Source organism: Dermacentor variabilis, chromosome 6, assembly GCF_050947875.1.
Source record: "Dermacentor variabilis isolate Ectoservices chromosome 6, ASM5094787v1, whole genome shotgun sequence".
Lineage (NCBI taxonomy): Eukaryota > Metazoa > Arthropoda > Arachnida > Ixodida > Ixodidae > Dermacentor > Dermacentor variabilis.
In genome coordinates, this window is record NC_134573.1 from 64,904,722 (window position 1) to 64,921,066 (window position 16,345).

The 16,345-nt window shown below is 43.7% G+C and overlaps 1 protein-coding gene across 6 annotated transcripts in view; it reads right to left on the bottom strand.

Moving 5' to 3' along the window:
• The window catches only part of LOC142584813 (solute carrier family 41 member 1-like), a 62,028-nt gene that overhangs the window by 38,838 nt on the left and 6,845 nt on the right, over positions 1-16,345 (bottom strand). For all 6 annotated transcript variants that reach the window (XM_075695094.1, XM_075695090.1, XM_075695089.1 and 3 more), the window contains 2 exons: positions 2,280-2,696; positions 386-493 (listed from right to left, as the gene is read on the bottom strand). In XM_075695094.1, the coding sequence (XP_075551209.1) occupies positions 386-493; positions 2,280-2,666 (495 nt within the window). In that variant the 5' untranslated portion in view covers positions 2,667-2,696. The remainder of the gene's footprint in view (positions 1-385; positions 494-2,279; positions 2,697-16,345) is intronic.

Consider the following 16,345-nt stretch of genomic DNA (forward strand, 5'->3'; position numbering starts at 1 on the left):
CAAGAAATCTATTTTTCCTCAATTTCTCAGTCTCTAAGACCTATGTGCCCCTAAAGAAACACTCAATGTATGTGAGATGCCACAGCAGGGGTCTACACATTCATTTTGACTAGCTGGGGTTCTTTGACGGGCTCATAAATTAGACTACACAAGTGTTTTACCATCTTGCCCTTGCTGACAAAGATTACTGGATTACAGGTGTGTGGCTACTAGCCTAATCATGCATGAAATTTCTTGCTAGTCAAGAAACTCGTAGAGACATAGCGCTGGGTTTTTTCACAGGCAGCATCGCAGGAAACTCCCTTATGCCTGCCACCGCACCTTTTGTTCCAAGGGGGAAACCTCAATCTGACACAAGGGGTTGGCTTGTCACTGAGTGCCCCACCTGAGTGGAGAGGCGCGAGGCCAGAGTCATCTCCAGGTTGCCCTTGAGCCCCAGTAGCGCCGGCACGAGGATGAACAGCTCGGACACCTTCTGGAACACTTTCCAGTGCTGCAAGCAAGCAGGGTGACACAGAATCTTTCAGTATACAATTACTCAAAGGAACTTACTGTTGGGCATGTTGGCTGATACTTGGCGGAAGGCAGCGTGGCACAAATGAGGCATGCACAAACAACAGAAGATGGGAGAGCACAGATACTATCCTGTCTTGTGAACAGCACCCAAGCTGTCCTGCCTTCTCTCCTGTCATCTTTTGAAAGCTACAAACCAACTAGCCCCGCAACGTGTTCTACTGCAATTCCCGTCATCTAAACAGTGACCGTGCTGCCATGTCTCCTGTTCCACAGGCGAGTCTGTCTGCTGGTCTTCATGTCTACTTTACTTGTAGGCTACGATGACTTCCCAAAATACAATTACTTCTCTGGAAAGTCGTTCAGCCACGCATACTACTCAATGCTCCTAGTCAACTCAAGTGAATGCAGAAAAACACAGTGTTAGACTAAAATACTGCAGGCTGGATAAGTGGACAATCCATTACTTTCATGAAGAAGCAGACATTCGAAAAGAAAGAAGGGAAAAGAATGGACACTGCTTGCCCAGCACTCCTTTTTGTTCTTATTGTTTTGAATGTGCATTGGCATGCTTAAGAACCCTGACTGAATTATTTGTTGCGCCTTTATGAGCCTTTACCGGCACTGGAGAGAAGTGCACCTGGACTGAGACAGTACTGTACTTTGCAACAATGGTGCATCTTAATAAAACATCCTCATTTAGTTGGAGCAACCCATTTCTACCATGGCAAGAAACAATTAACATAAGAGCCATCATGAAGTGCTTTCATGACAGCTTTACAGCAAGAATTGTTTTTGCTGAACAAGATAAAAAACTATACTTTTGCACTTTCTTGCAAGTAACATTCCGAACAACAGTTGATTCAAATGCAATTCCTTATTTCGATATTGAAATGTTGTGTGACACAGCCAAAAAGCCACCAATGGCTTGGCGAAGAGTTGTGCTGCGATGTAGAATCCAACCTGTCAACTCAAGTTTCCAGCTCTTTCAAGACAGTGGTCAGAATTGACAATATGAAAAAAAAAAAAGGCCAATTTTCACGTGTGAGGAAAGCCTGTCTTAAAACCAAGAAGCCAAATCTGCAGGCTAGGTAGCAGCATGAAACATTGCTTCCAATCAATAGCTTTTACCCAATGCCGAATCCCCACACTCTATACTGCAGGGGTCCAGCTGTTGTAAAGGCTATTGAATGGGAACAATACATTTCCTCGTGCTGGAGAGAACAATGGTGATATAAAATCTTTGGAATCATTCTCGGAAAGCCTTTGTGGCTTGCTCTCCCTCCCCAAGAGGATGGTGCCCATAAGGAGAAATGTAGCCAGCGGACGAGATTTCTGGGCTAAAAAATGCCATTACAGAGTAGCCAGCTTACAGAGTTCTGTAACTGTTCATTTCTACTCTAAACCAACGAAATTTACTTACAGAGAAGCACACATTGCTCAAAAGCATGAGACTCAGGGGTATCAGATTGCATTCCAATGCACAACAACAGCAGCATTTCACTGCCTCATTTAGAAATACAATAATATAATGCAAACTACTAGACAAGGACACAACAAGAGGAGATGAACACACAGCAAATCTGCTGGCAGTTAGCACCTTGTATGTATATCCATGTGCTCTTCTTTGTGATCTAGTTTGAGTTACACTAGTATTTCAAGATGGCATACAAACAAGCCCACACTGCAAGCCTAGATGCCACCACAGTTTTGCACTATCGTTGCTACTTGCATCAACGACATGGTTGTGACGGTATGAATCGCACCTGGATGACGTCCAGCACCAGTCCAGCACCAACTGTGCCAAACCCAGCAATGAGGAATGGCACAAACACCTGCACAGCCACCGACCAGAGGGCCTCTGGGGTGTCACTCGTAGTGGTTCCAGCCCTGTCACCTTTAGCACCATCCGCACTGAGTCGCCGGGGTAGCAGCGGCTCCTTGTCTACCACCGTCACCTCCTCGTCGGCCGTCCAATCACCCTCTCCGCCCGACTCGACATCATTGCGGTGGGCAGGAGTAGGGGAGGCCAGGTCATTGAGCGGCTGGCTCTCCTTAGCCGCTTTGTCGCCTGTCAGACGGGGCACCATCCTGTGCCTCAGTCCTTTACGGCTATGCGGCAGTGCATGGCCGGTCTGGGAAACAGAGCCCATCGCGACAGCGAGGGCATCGGCACGCTAACCCTGGAAGGACAAAAAGCAGGTATCAGCATGTTACAAGGTGTGCAGTTTGCAGTGCGAGCCGGAACCTGATAAGATACACTCTCTTGGAAAAGCAAGAAAGCCTACGTCTCACATTTCATACTTCCAGATCTTTGCCACAACGGCAAACAGGTGTTTAAGGATGCTGATTTGTGCTGGTGGACACACATTGGAAGTGTCAAAAAGCAGTGTAAGGACAAGACGAACGAGTTAACAAACATGTGTCATCAGCATTCGTGATGGAACAAAAGTTCAAAATTCAAATTATTGAGCTTAACACCCCAAAGCTGTCCACTGGCTTTTAAGGGATGCCATAGCACTGATTACGACCAGTCAGAGTCTGCACACTGTCCTGCAACAAGACTGCTCTGTTGAAGTGACAGCAGGTGCAAGACTTCTTGAGCTCAGCCAACATTTAGGCGACCATCTCTATGGTATAACCATCTTTACAAAGATGGTTATGCAACCATCTTTATAAAGCTTGCTTGTTTCTACAAGCTAAATTTTGAAGACATCAAGCGTCAAGAGGGTGATGTGGAGCAGGTAGATGATAAAAGAGATTGACAGAATGAGTGAACAATATAGGCACAACCAGGTAGCAAGTGCCAACTGTTTTTTTTTTGTTACACTATAAAGCCGAGTCACCAAAAGCGCAATCTTCCTTTCTTTACACAATAACAGGGTGCCTTGGGCAAGAACATTGCTAATGAACACTGACACCAAAAATGTTGCAAGCGTACACATGAAGCAGTACAAGCCATGCACATAAAAGCTGCACAGCTTACTTTCACTCTGCTTTCCTTTAATTTGGATATGTCTGAAACAAGTACAAATATTCAATCTCTTGCTCCCAACAAGAGAAGAGTGAAAAATATGCCACACATGCAATCAATATTGTTACTTGATTATCAAAATTGTTAAGCTTGATTATCGCAGGAGAAAACGAAGATCAAACGTCGCTTTTCTGTGATTTTTACGGCAGAACCACCGTTTTAGGAACTCAGTGTTACTTGCAGATAAAAAAAAAAAATTATGGGGTTTTACGTGCCAAAACCACTTTCTGATTAGGAGGCACACCGTAGTGGGGGACTCCGGAAATTTCGACCACCTGGGGTTCTTTAATGTGCACCTAAATCAAAGTATGCGGGTGTTTTCGCATTCCGCCCTCATCAAAATGCAGCCATCGTGGCTGTTACTCGCAGATCCCAGTGTGTTCTTTTGTACTTGGGGTATCTCGATGCAGGAAAAGTTAACACTTAGTTGGTTGAGCTTTTAATATGTTCAGAAACAAGCATCATATATATATACATATAGAAGTGATCCTGCATTCTTTATAAAATTCTTCAGTTGAGAGTAAGCACGTGCTCCTGTCGTTCCTCTTGTCTTTAGTCTTCTTTTTTTTTTTCATTGCACTGTAATGTTCCGAAGATGAATGTCAACCAGCTAGTCCACTTGTCCATCTTGCAACTTCAGGGCACCAACACCACTTGTCTTTCATTTTTGGAAGTGACTATAGGGAGTGGGCCCCTCATCATAGTCACAACACGAGAAATTCAGGAGGCAATAGCAGCCAATACAGAACCTGTATAATAGCGCTTCATCCCATTCATGATTTGAGGCGCCATAGAAAGACACTGAATTTGCGACTGCAACGTTCTTGGTTCAAGCCACGTGTATGTTAGTAGTTATTAATTCTTTTCTTGAATTATTCCCTTCTTCTTTTTATAGATTATTGCTGTTCTAGGTAGTTTAGGTTAGGTGGCGGAGCTGTGTTTAGCATCCTTTAATTGTGAAGCAACTGTGACAAGTGAGAATTTGTGCAAGCACTCTTCTCATGAAATCGGACATTGAGTTCCAAGTGGAAAGGCTGCAAATCAGAGCATTGAATGATTTACATATACTGCTCTAGGAGGGCACATGTAACCGGCAAATGGAGAGCTCAGCAGAGCACTCAAGATTTTAAAATTGTAGGCGGCAGCAGTGGGGGGGGGGGGGGGGGGGGGTATCAAAGCTGGAATCCAGGCTGGTCCTTGGATTGGGGCCGCCGACTGTGGACAGCCAATATTATATATCCCGAGTACACAGAGCCACTTTGGCAACCACGAGATGCACCCTTGACACCCACAAACCAGCACGAGTTCCAGCTTTCATCTTTCCCGCTACCCTTTGGGTGTCCTGGAGGCACTGCCAAAGTGTAGTAAATAATGACACATTACTTACACTTGAAACTTGCACAAACTTTCACTTGTCATTGGCTCTTCCACAATTAAACGATGCTAACAACTCTGCCAGGTTAGGTTAGGAATCGAAGAAGCAAATATAGTTAGGCGGAAACTTTTCTAGGCTCATGGTGAAGTTTGTGTTAGCAGATCTAACCGCCAGAGTGTCCGCCGAAGCGTCATCACGCCATATGAAGAGAGATTAAAGATAGATTAAAGAATGAAAAAAATTATTGATAGTGACTGTTAGAGAACGATAACATTATGATAGAGATTGGTAAAGGTTAATAATGACTAGTAATGACTACTAATGGCATGTAGTGACTACTAATGACTCTGAAATGACCAATATGTCTAACGACGGCTTGTAATGACCACAAATGATTAGAAATGACTAGAAATTTCTAGTAATTAACTAAAATGACTACTAATAATACCTTGTAATGACTACTACTACTAATGACTACAAAGTACTACTACTAAAGTACTACTAATGACTACGAAATTATCTATATGTCTAACGATGTCTTGTAATGACCACAATTGATTACAAATGACTAAAATGCTTAGTAATGACCAGTAATGACTAATAATCACTGAAATGACTACTAATGACTACGAAATGACCAATATGTCCAACGACAAATTGTAACCACTACAATTGATTGGAAATGACTTAAAAGGCTTAGTAATGACGAGTAATGACCAATAATGACTGAAATGATTTGTAAGGACTACTGCCCAGGTAGCACAGAAAGTCTTCCAACACATCGTATTTATGGATTCAACATCTCAAACAGATTTTTTACCAAACTCGACGCATTAAAAACGCCACAAACAGGATAGCTTAAAAACGAGAGGATAACACATTTTGAAAACGTTTTCATGAGTCGGGCTGTATCTCCGCAGTTAGCGTGCTGGGTTTTCGATGGTGCCGTTCTTGGCGGGAGAATTCTCCATTTATCATGTGGCACTCGTGTCAATTGCTGCTGCCTTCGTCCTGCATGAGCATGAGTTCGGCTAGGAAAAAGAAGCTTCGCGTAGTGTTGACCTCACGTCAGAAGAGACGAACGATTGCAAACGAAGTTGACACCTCAACAGGCCACGGAGGAATGGTGCACAAGTGCATTAACATTGAAGCCGCTCTTTGTGACGCGGACAACAGCATCACATCGACTTTGGAGGAGCGCTGCCAGTCAGTAGACCATGCGGGTGTTATTGCCGATTCTGACAGCGCACCCTCTACTTCAATAGCTTTGGCTTTTTCATAAACTTTATCATCATTCAATTCTTTCTGACGATTTCTTTCAGTGCCCTGCAGTAATTTTTTTCTCATGACCACTAGTGCAAATGTGAAACGATTGATATGTCACTCTCATCATTTTGCAAATTCATCCATACCGCGCACTACCGTAGAATGGAACCACTTGCCATCGCACGTAGGCACTGAATTATACGCAGCAAAATTTAAAGAGCTGCTGAACACTGAGCGCAGTGCACGTTGGATTGATTTGTTTACTTTTTACGCGTTTTGTTTTCACAGTTTCTTACACATTGAGATTTATTTTACCGATGGCATGTTAATTTTCCCCTGTTACATTTTGTAAGCATTCTCATGCAGTGTATCTATAAGGCTTATTCTATATTAGGCATGAATAAAGGGATCGAGTTAAAGAGCGAACATCACTTTCGATGGCACCGAAGGAATGCATCGGTACATCTGTTACTGTAGGAACGGTGCTCTGCAGAAAGTATCGCGGTGAATTCTACTGTGAGCACAATGTATACAAAAACAATGTGCAGAAACCACCGTTGATGAATGTCAGTACAAGCGAATAGCTCGAACGAGCGAGCGAACGAAAGAATGAGAGAGAGAGAGCGAGCGAAATATAGTTGGCAAGAGAGCAAAACAACGAACGAACGTGTTCCCTGCACATCAACAGTACTTACGACTGACCACTGACCTCTTAACAAGCATAAAAACAGCCGGAGACAGTAAGCTATTCGCTTTAATATTCATGAGACTCAATGGTATGGGCTCGGCATGCGTGGGCGCATAGCTTGGTGTGATCGCACATGGTCAGACGCGCCGATCGTCTAACCACAACGATGCGGCACTGACGGCGCCCGAAATGAAAGGCCTGCGAAATGCACAACGGGAACGGCCAGCTCACTGCTCTGGTTTGAGTCGGAGCGGCATATTCAGCAAGCGAGCCAGCGCGCGAAAGAACGTAACAGAGGGCGGCGTCTGACTCTGCATGACACGATTCAGAGTCGATACACAGAAACGCACAACGCGCACGAGACGGTGACGTGCACACCAAGCGCTCACACCACGGCGCTTCAACAGCCCGTCAACACAATCCAACCTTACGCAAGGTGGCGATACAATACCATCGTCACATCAGTCACATGACCAAGCATGTGGCGAAGGCTGCCGTGACTGCCGTGTGAAAGCAATCTGTGTATAGTTCCATAATTGTGCTCGTTTGGGCAGTTGTGTGTTTCTCACTGTTTTCGGTTGCGCTGTCCTTTGTCCAGTAAGTATTGTGCTTCATATTACTTGGCACTGTACGTGCAGCGATTTGTTTGCATCATTTTAATTTGGAGAGCAGCTGAGTTTTTCATTGGAGAGCGCTGAGTGGAGGGCTCAAATTTGCTCTTCAAGCTCATTGTCATGTCGCTATGGCTATGTGACGGCCTTTTCAATGACGCTGTAATTAAAGAGTTAAAGAGCAGTATTACGATGAAAGTTAGAGATTAAATGTCGCTTTAGGGTGCCTGGCATCTGGATCAGTCGTCACATGTGAAACTAGCAAATTTTGCAGGATCCGAAGAAAGGCGGGAACGCCAATTCTGCGCACACTGCCAATATCCTCTCGACACCAGTCACTGTGGTATTTTACTCTTCTGTTTAGCAAGAATGTTGCAGACAATAGAACTGACAAAGGGCTCTTCGTTAATGTTCATCACAAGTACGGTAGCGCAAGACACGAGGTGAAGTGCCCGCCATATTTCCATGCCCTGGCCTACAGTGCACTCGTAGAATATTGTGTGAACCACATCGTGTTGTTATCGCTTGCGATTCAGATTCGATTGTACTTTAGCCCCTTTTATCCTACTTGACTGGTATTTCATGGTATTAAGAGGAACTTTGTGTCCAATGTGAAACGGCCGAATTCAATTTTCTTCGGCACCTCGGAATGCTAGCAATATCTTTCGCTGCTTCTAAAGCTTTGTCCTTGTTATAGTTTCTATAGTTTGTGATTGGATACCGCACATATGCTATGTATTACTCACTAGTGGATACTGCGCTCGTGAGTCATGAATCCCCTTGGCGTAATATATCCTGTTACTAGAGGTAGTAACTATTTTCTGCTGTTTGTGACTGGTGCCGGTCTCCGCGCTGCGCGGCCTCAAACTCGGCAGACGCGGAGTTCATGCGTGTCCCATGTGTACGCACGGAGTTTCGGAAGCGCTCACGCGGTTCTTTCAATTTGTGTGCTGTTCGTGCACTTCGTGCAACAGGGTGTCCGCTGTTCTTGGTCCTTAGGCAACAAATTTTCCAAGTGTACGTCAAACGGAGGAACTTCTTAGGCATTTCGGCACGTCGGTTCATTAAGTAAGTTGATGGGTAAAAGTACATAGCACTTGATGCTTAGAGTTCATGTAATATTGCCATGTAATGCTGCAGAGAGCTCTCCACATGCCAGTTACGAGCACTCTTGTTAGTGCGCTGGTTTCTGGCTTGGAGAGCGTGCTCTGCCTTCCCTCACCGATCGGTGCTAGCATATGTGGCAAGCAACTGTCTCAGAAACTCTTCCCATGAGAATAGCGCCACTTCATGATTTGCGTGCCATGTCCGCGCTGACTCTTCTAACGTGAAGTACGCTTTGCGAAGCTTCCTTGCCTTGTCCCAGCCATTGAAATCTGCGACTCGCTCGAAGTGTTCTAACCAGTCTTCCACATCTTCGAATGTATTGCCGCGGGAAGATTCGGCATGCGTAGTGGGTACACGATGAGCTGAGATGATGCCACCGAGTTGGTCATGGTTGCACCGTTGCTGGTAACTGTTGCCTGCACTGCTGCAGCAACAGGCAGTCCGAACTCGGGCGAGTCTCTTCGGAGGCAGCGGCTTGTGCGCTGGTGTACTGGAGTCAGTTCTCTGGATTCCAATCGCTGAGGGTCGGTACTCCGCTCTCTTACGAACTGGAGACTCAAAACCATACCTCGCACCTCCACCAGAAATGTAGCACTCTTCAATGAAGCACACTAAACAAACTGGTTTATTGTGGGCGAACTTGTGCATGGAAACTCAAGCCTAAGGCACTTTCATGCAATTTCCGAGCAGAGTTAACAGAAGCCTATCAAGAGTGAACCGCATCTCCACACCAAACACACTTTCACACACCCTGAAGACCAGGAGCAACGCCGTGACTTCTCATTGGATGGGGGGACTCAGGCGCTGCCGTGTGCGCATACACGCGGGACATGCGCTGTCTTGCCATCCGCGAGCCATGGCTGGTGCTTTTCTAACGGCGATGTGATGAGTAATGCCTAGGGTCTTTAGCGATGAGGCACTTGGAAGGGTACCTCATGAGAGTGCTTGTAACTGGCGTGTGGAGAGCTGTCTGCGGCAATATGGGTTATTTGCGCAGCAATTTTAGCCTTGTATTGCAGAATGGGTTTATGAATGATTAATTGCATATATTTGTCTCTACCTGGAGGTCTTAGTTGAATATGTGATTACAAGGCGACAGTGTGCCAATAAATGCAGTAATATCGGACTAATGCCTGGTAACTTAGCGTGGTGTCTTGAATGGTACTAAGCAGATGACAGGTGACATAAAAACCGCTGGCATCAACACAGTGTCCCCTGGTAAAAGGGCGAGAAAATATGTGGTTATACATCGGGGCATCTTCCCTCATCCACTTTTAAGGACGTCCTCCAAATCGTTTAAGTGCAAGCAATCAGATTGCTAGCACAGGAAGGGCGAGTGAATGCAATTTACATTGTCATTACATAGGTAAAAGGCTTACTACACTTAATATGGAATCTACATATGATGTGCCCATTTCATTGAACAGCTTGTTCAAAACAATTTCCACAATACATTTTTATACTTAGCATTGGCTATGTTCATTTTTATGATCTGGATACAGTGTTGTTGCATATTTCGTGCTCATGCCACTTTCATGGGTTATAAATTTAGCATATCTTTCACATTCTAGCTTAAGTGTGTTGCTATATGTTTCATTAGAAACTGCAAAAATTTGAGTGTAAGGCCTGCCCACTTATCTGGCAAGCACGCCGAGTGGGAACACTTAACGTTCAGTGCTACCAAGAGTGAGCGCATACATGTGTCAGAGATGGTATGTGGGCAAGTCGTCCCGGTGAAGCCACTGCATCTGCATTCAAAACATTTCCCTACCAGCGTATTACAATATGTTGTGTCCACTTCGACGAAATGGAGCACCAGTGCAAATATCTGGGCATACCTGTCCAGGGCAGCAAGTGTGTCTACAATGAAGACATTTCAAGTACCAGCATGTACGGCAGTTCCATTGCCAGCAGAACTGTAGGCTACAAAGTGGTGTTCTCCCAAGCTGTTCATCAATGGAACTCTGCCTAGACTCTGTGCCAAATATTTTTGGATGTGAAAGTGAGGGTGAACTGGTAAAGCATTGGCTTGGGGCTGCATGTGTGAAAGGTTTTTGTCATTCAGAGTGCTTTTTACAGTGAAGCTGTTAGCCCCTAGTTGGTTGGCATTTTTTGTGTCCGTGCCCGTTACCGAAAGTGTGGGCCGATCGCGGCGGCAGTGCAGGGTCAGAAACGATGACTCGTACCCCCGTAAGGCAGAAATTCAGCAAAGTGAAGCGCACAGTGCATACATTCTTTTGAATTATGAATGCAACATATAGAACAGCGTGTATCTCAATAAAAAACAAGCACAAAACAAGCATCCAAGTGACGTAATTTATAAGGTGCGCCTGGTAACAATGCGAAGCACATAGCGCGCCCCGCATACATTTCCCGATAGCGATTACTGCTGCGGAAGCTGCCGCGACGATGGCAGCTTGCAACGTGGGAAGTGATGCCCCTAGCCTTGCGTATATGGAATAACCAGCCTAGCACCTGATTTCAGTGTTCTTGCAGCACCGCTACGGGCGGCGGCGTGCTGTCAAAATTACCATCACTCTAAAGCAGTAAAGCACTGCATAGCCCCACAGCACTTGTAGTGGTAGTATTAAACAGCTTTGCTGGACATCCACTTTCACAGGGTCGGGAAGGGGAGCCAATTTCTTTTATTTACTTTAGGAGACTGGAGATGTGTGCAAGGTGTGCTAATGTATTCATGGGTTTGCAAATGATTCATTGCGACCTTATGCCTGTTTTTGTGAGAGTGGTACATATGTGCCCTTTGTACAATGCTGTTTATATAAACGGATTCGTATTTATTATGACCATTGCTCCCTTAGTTACTGAAGCACAGCTTCCTGTGCATTCGAGTTAATTTCCAGTTTCAAAACATTCAACTATGGGGTTTTACATGCCAAACCGCTGTCTGATTATGAGGCACGCCGTAGTGGGGGACTCTGGAAATTTGTACCACCTGGGGTTCTTTAACGTGCACCTAAATCTAAGTACATGGGTGTTTTTGCATTTAGCCACCATCGAAATGCAGCCGCCATGGCCGGGAAATTTCCAGGTTTATACAATTTTGTAATAATAAGGCTTGCACATTCATTTCTCGTGTACTAGAGTACTATGATTATTTTAGTTATGTATAGCATTACTCAGTCTCGTCGTACTCTGCATTACAGTGCTGCTCACTTGTTACACAGATTTCCTTATTTGAGTATTCTTTATGATCATTCACGAGATTGTTTTTTAGTTTTTAGGTTCTTTTAATTCTTTCACCATTACTACATTCGATGTACCGTACAGGCAATATTTTCAAGCTTAACATGTTCCCGTTGTTTGGTTTTTATCACAGGATTGATTTTTTATCATATGTGTTGTTATTCCTTTTTGTGTTCTTTTCAAGCTCCTAGATTATTGGTAACATAGCTTGTAGGCAGATACCATGTGATTAAATCTCGCATTTTCATTCTGCTTCTTGCAGTTGCTGTGATATCAATTTCTAAATAACTCTAGTCTGTTATCTGATAGCATGTGCTCTTTACTGTGCAAAATAAACTTTAGCTCACTTCGCGTTCTTGCTGTTCGTCACTGTATGCGTACTTATGAATTTCGTTTATGCATGTTCTAGCCATTGTTGATCAATTTCTAGTTCATTAAGAATTGTTTCTGGTAGCGTCAGTGATTCTTGATGTGCTTTTACTTCGATTTACCTTGTATTTCTCATATATTTTGCACAAACCTTGCATGAGAGCTATTTTTGCAATAAAGTGTTGGTTTGTGATATGGTCATTTCATGTGCTCTTGGCACAAAAATGCTGTCCTGACCGATTGTCAAGACATTTCTCAGCAGGATGTCATTCCCACTTTGTTTATAAACGTCGTTGCTGCATACCAAAGGTGGCATTGCGGATTCATTTTCATGGACACGTGCCGTTTCAGGTGACTTGGTTGAGGGTGTGTCGGCCTCTATAGGCAACAGTGCTTGGCACTGCGCCAGGAGCTCAGTGGCACTCTATAGACACCGATACTTCGACTCATTTGGTAACTGCGAAAATGAGTTTCAGATTATCGTAAACCTTTCAAGACTACTTCTAGACCAGCATTTAGATAACGTCTTAAAAGCATTTAGAAATCATATATGAAGAGCCCAGGCAAAGGGATTATTTGTCTTTCCCAACCCTATTTCAAGATCAGTTTTTCGAATACGTTTTGAAGAGCTGTTCTAGATCATGTGAAAAAAGTAATTAGGCCGGACATTAGCAGGCATATAAGACTTTTTACGAATGAAGTTCTCTTACTCGTCTCTTCTTTAAACCGTTTCTTTCGTCTCAGATAAATGATAGAAAAACGTTATGTATCTCTTTTGTGCTACCTGGGTGATGACTATGATATGACCAACATGTCTAACGACGCCTTGTAATGACCACAATTGATTACAAATTACTAAAATGCTTAGCAATGACCAGTAATGACTGAAAGGACTTATAGTGACTACTGATGACTATGATATGACCAATATGTTTAACGACAACTTGTAATGACTACAATTCATTAGGAATGACTATAAATGCTTAGTAATGACCAGTAACAACTAATAATGACTGAAATGACTTGGAATGACTACTAATGACTATGATATGACCAACATGCCGAATGACAGCTTGTAATGGCCACAATTGATTACAAATGACTAAAAATGCTTAGTAGTGAGCAGTTATGACTAAACGAAAGAAAAGAAAGAGAAGCGGCAAAGAGAAAGAGGCGAATGACAAGAGGATGAAGAGTAGGCTTTTGCTGTTCACCTCTTAAGAGAGATCTTAAGAGACCCTGTAATTGTTGTCTCTGGTAAACTTCTTGAACACGTGATTGTATTTAACATTGCACAACACTTAGAAAAGAAGTTTCTTCTTTCCTAACCAGAATGGATTCAGAAAAGGCCTTTCCTGTGAAACACAATTACTTGAATTTACTAATGACCTTCATGCAAGCATGGATGATAATTCCCAGGCTGACTATGTATTCATAGATTTTTCGAAGGCCTTCGATAGTGTTGTGCATGGACGTCTGTTTGCCAAACTATATTGCCTTAACCTCGACTCCCTAACTGTCTCATGGCTTCAAAACTCCATGTCAGTCCGTAAACAGTTCACAGTCATTGACAACTACTCTTCTGATATGTCTAATGTTACAACCAGTGTACCTCAGGGTAGTGTGCTGCGTCCACTTTTATTTTTCATTTTCATAAATGACCTTCCCTCATGTATTTCATTGATCAGATATGCGGATGACTGCGTCATGTAATGAAAAATTCTAATGCATTATGACCACATCGTTCTTCAACAAGTCCTCGATCGAACCTCCCATTGGCTTTGTCAGGATTACGTTCTGCTTCTCTGTACACACACCTGTCATCGGCATTCTTCTCTAGTGTTCCTCATGGAAAATGGCATTATACACAGATAAATGCAAGTAGATTACCTTTAGTAATAAACCATGAATTCTTCATTTAACTACACTCTTAACAACCACTCTCTTTCCAGCACATCCTCATATAACTATCTAGGAATCCATCTTACACCGACGTATATCAACACAATTACAGCAAAAGCATCATATACACTCTGCGATCTGAAGCGTAACCATTACGATGGTCATCATACTCACAAATAGCACATCAAACATTTGTCCGCCCTCAACTTGAATATGCTGCACCCATTTGATCACCTTACCAAACTTATCTAATCAATGACCTCGAAGCTATTCAGAACCGAGCCGCTCAATTCATCATCAGAGATTATAGTGTACACTCTATCGTAACAAACATCAAGAGAGCACTAATACTCCCACTTATAGAAAAAAATCTCAGTGCCCTTCCAGTCTGTGAAGAAGGATGACCAGCGAAGCTGTGTATGTGGGCCCCTTAATGGCGAACTGCACCTCCGCAGGTCAGCATTGCGCTATCTTCGGAATCGGCCCACGTATGGGGAGTTTTTTGCTTACCACGCCAACAACAATGCGAAAATTTCCTTGGACAGTAGAGGTATACAGCTTCGCTTTAAAACATTGAACTATTTTGCTACTTTGTTTATTGCACAAAATAATTTACAGTGAGCATATGTTTTTCTTAAATTCTCAGCAGTGGGCCTTACCTGCCGGCAGCTCCGCGGCATGGCGCTGCTGTCAGTTGTTGAAGATGACAGTTGTGCTACACATGTCCACGGTGTACGAGGAACGAAGTGCGATTCGTTTTCTATGGAGCAAGGGACGAATGCCCATAGAAATACACAGGGAAATGCAGACCATGTATGGGGAAAGGTGCCTCACTTTGAGAAGTGCGAGGCGGTGGTGTTGTGAGTTCGCAAAAGTCCGTGAAAACTTGCATGACAGTGAACGTTCGGGGAGGCCGCATGCGTCGCATTCTAGCACAGCAGCATCTCAAATATAATGCTGCGATGGGGCAAATGTCTGAACCAGTGCGATGACTATGTGGAAAAATAGTGTAGTGTAGGTAGAATAATCTGTATATTTGTAATTACCTGTGTGTACCTTATTTCGGCTAATAAAAAATAGAAGCAGAGGCTTTCTGACTCACCCTTGTATGTCGCACCTCGCCTCACAGTTGGACGAGTTTCCGGCAGTACGTGCAGTAAGCGACAGTGAGACAGCTGGTACATTTAATAGTGTGGTTTGAGCGTGTTTGCTTGCTGCAGTTACGCAACTTCTGTCATCGCTGACTGAGAAAGTCTATCCACATCCTGCTTTTTACAGACAGACTTTCTTCACAGAGCTGCATATCCTCCAAAATGAATTTGCAAAAATCTGTACGACAGATACCTTGCAATGCCTTTTTTCAACCATTACCAAAGGGGAACGGGGAGTAAAACCCTTATGTACTATATCTACATACCCGGCATTCTTTGTGCACATACGTGTTTAATTTCTACAAATAAACCTCAGTTGTGAGTGCTGTGGTTTGTGTGTTTCCTTAATGTTGTGTTACCCCTATTGCGCTATGATACATCACGCTCGCGTTACTTGTACACATCACAAAGGGGAACAGTGCAAGGGATATACAAACAAGACAGCACAACACTACAGTGCTGTGGTGAAACTTGCTCTTGTCTGTGGCTTTTCTGTGCAGCACCGCTTTTATAAGGAAGTAATTGTTGGCAGGTGGCAAACAATTCAAACACAAACTCCTAACAGCCAACAGCCTGGCATTTCCTTTGCCATGCCAGCCACGTTGCACTCGTTTGGGCTGCGGGCATCCGAGCTTCACAAACAGCATTCAAATGGAAAAGCCAGCTGTGACAGTTGATGAGGTTGATGTTATCTCACTGGCAGCAGTGCGAATCAGATAAGGCTCTCCTTCACGCCATGGCAACATTTGCAAGCTGTGCGTACATTGAAATGCTTCATGCCATAGGAATGAAGACCCGCATATGCTTGCTGACATGAACAAAACATGCTGCAGCTCATACTAAAGTGGCTGACTCATGTTTAATTTAGGCAGTTCTCTAGAGCAGATTTTTCGCCTTCCACTGTTAATGTTTCTGCAAGAAACAATATGACACACTGGGTGAATTTGCAACAAGGACAGCATGATGATGGGACAAGTCATGGAATACATTTCTTTTCTTTCAGTAACTTCTGTTAAGGAAACATGATAACAAACACAATGATACCCAGGAATGATTGTAAGAAAAATGGCAGATGCACCATTCAATTACTGGAGGATTTTTCATCCTAATGCATACAACTTTGAC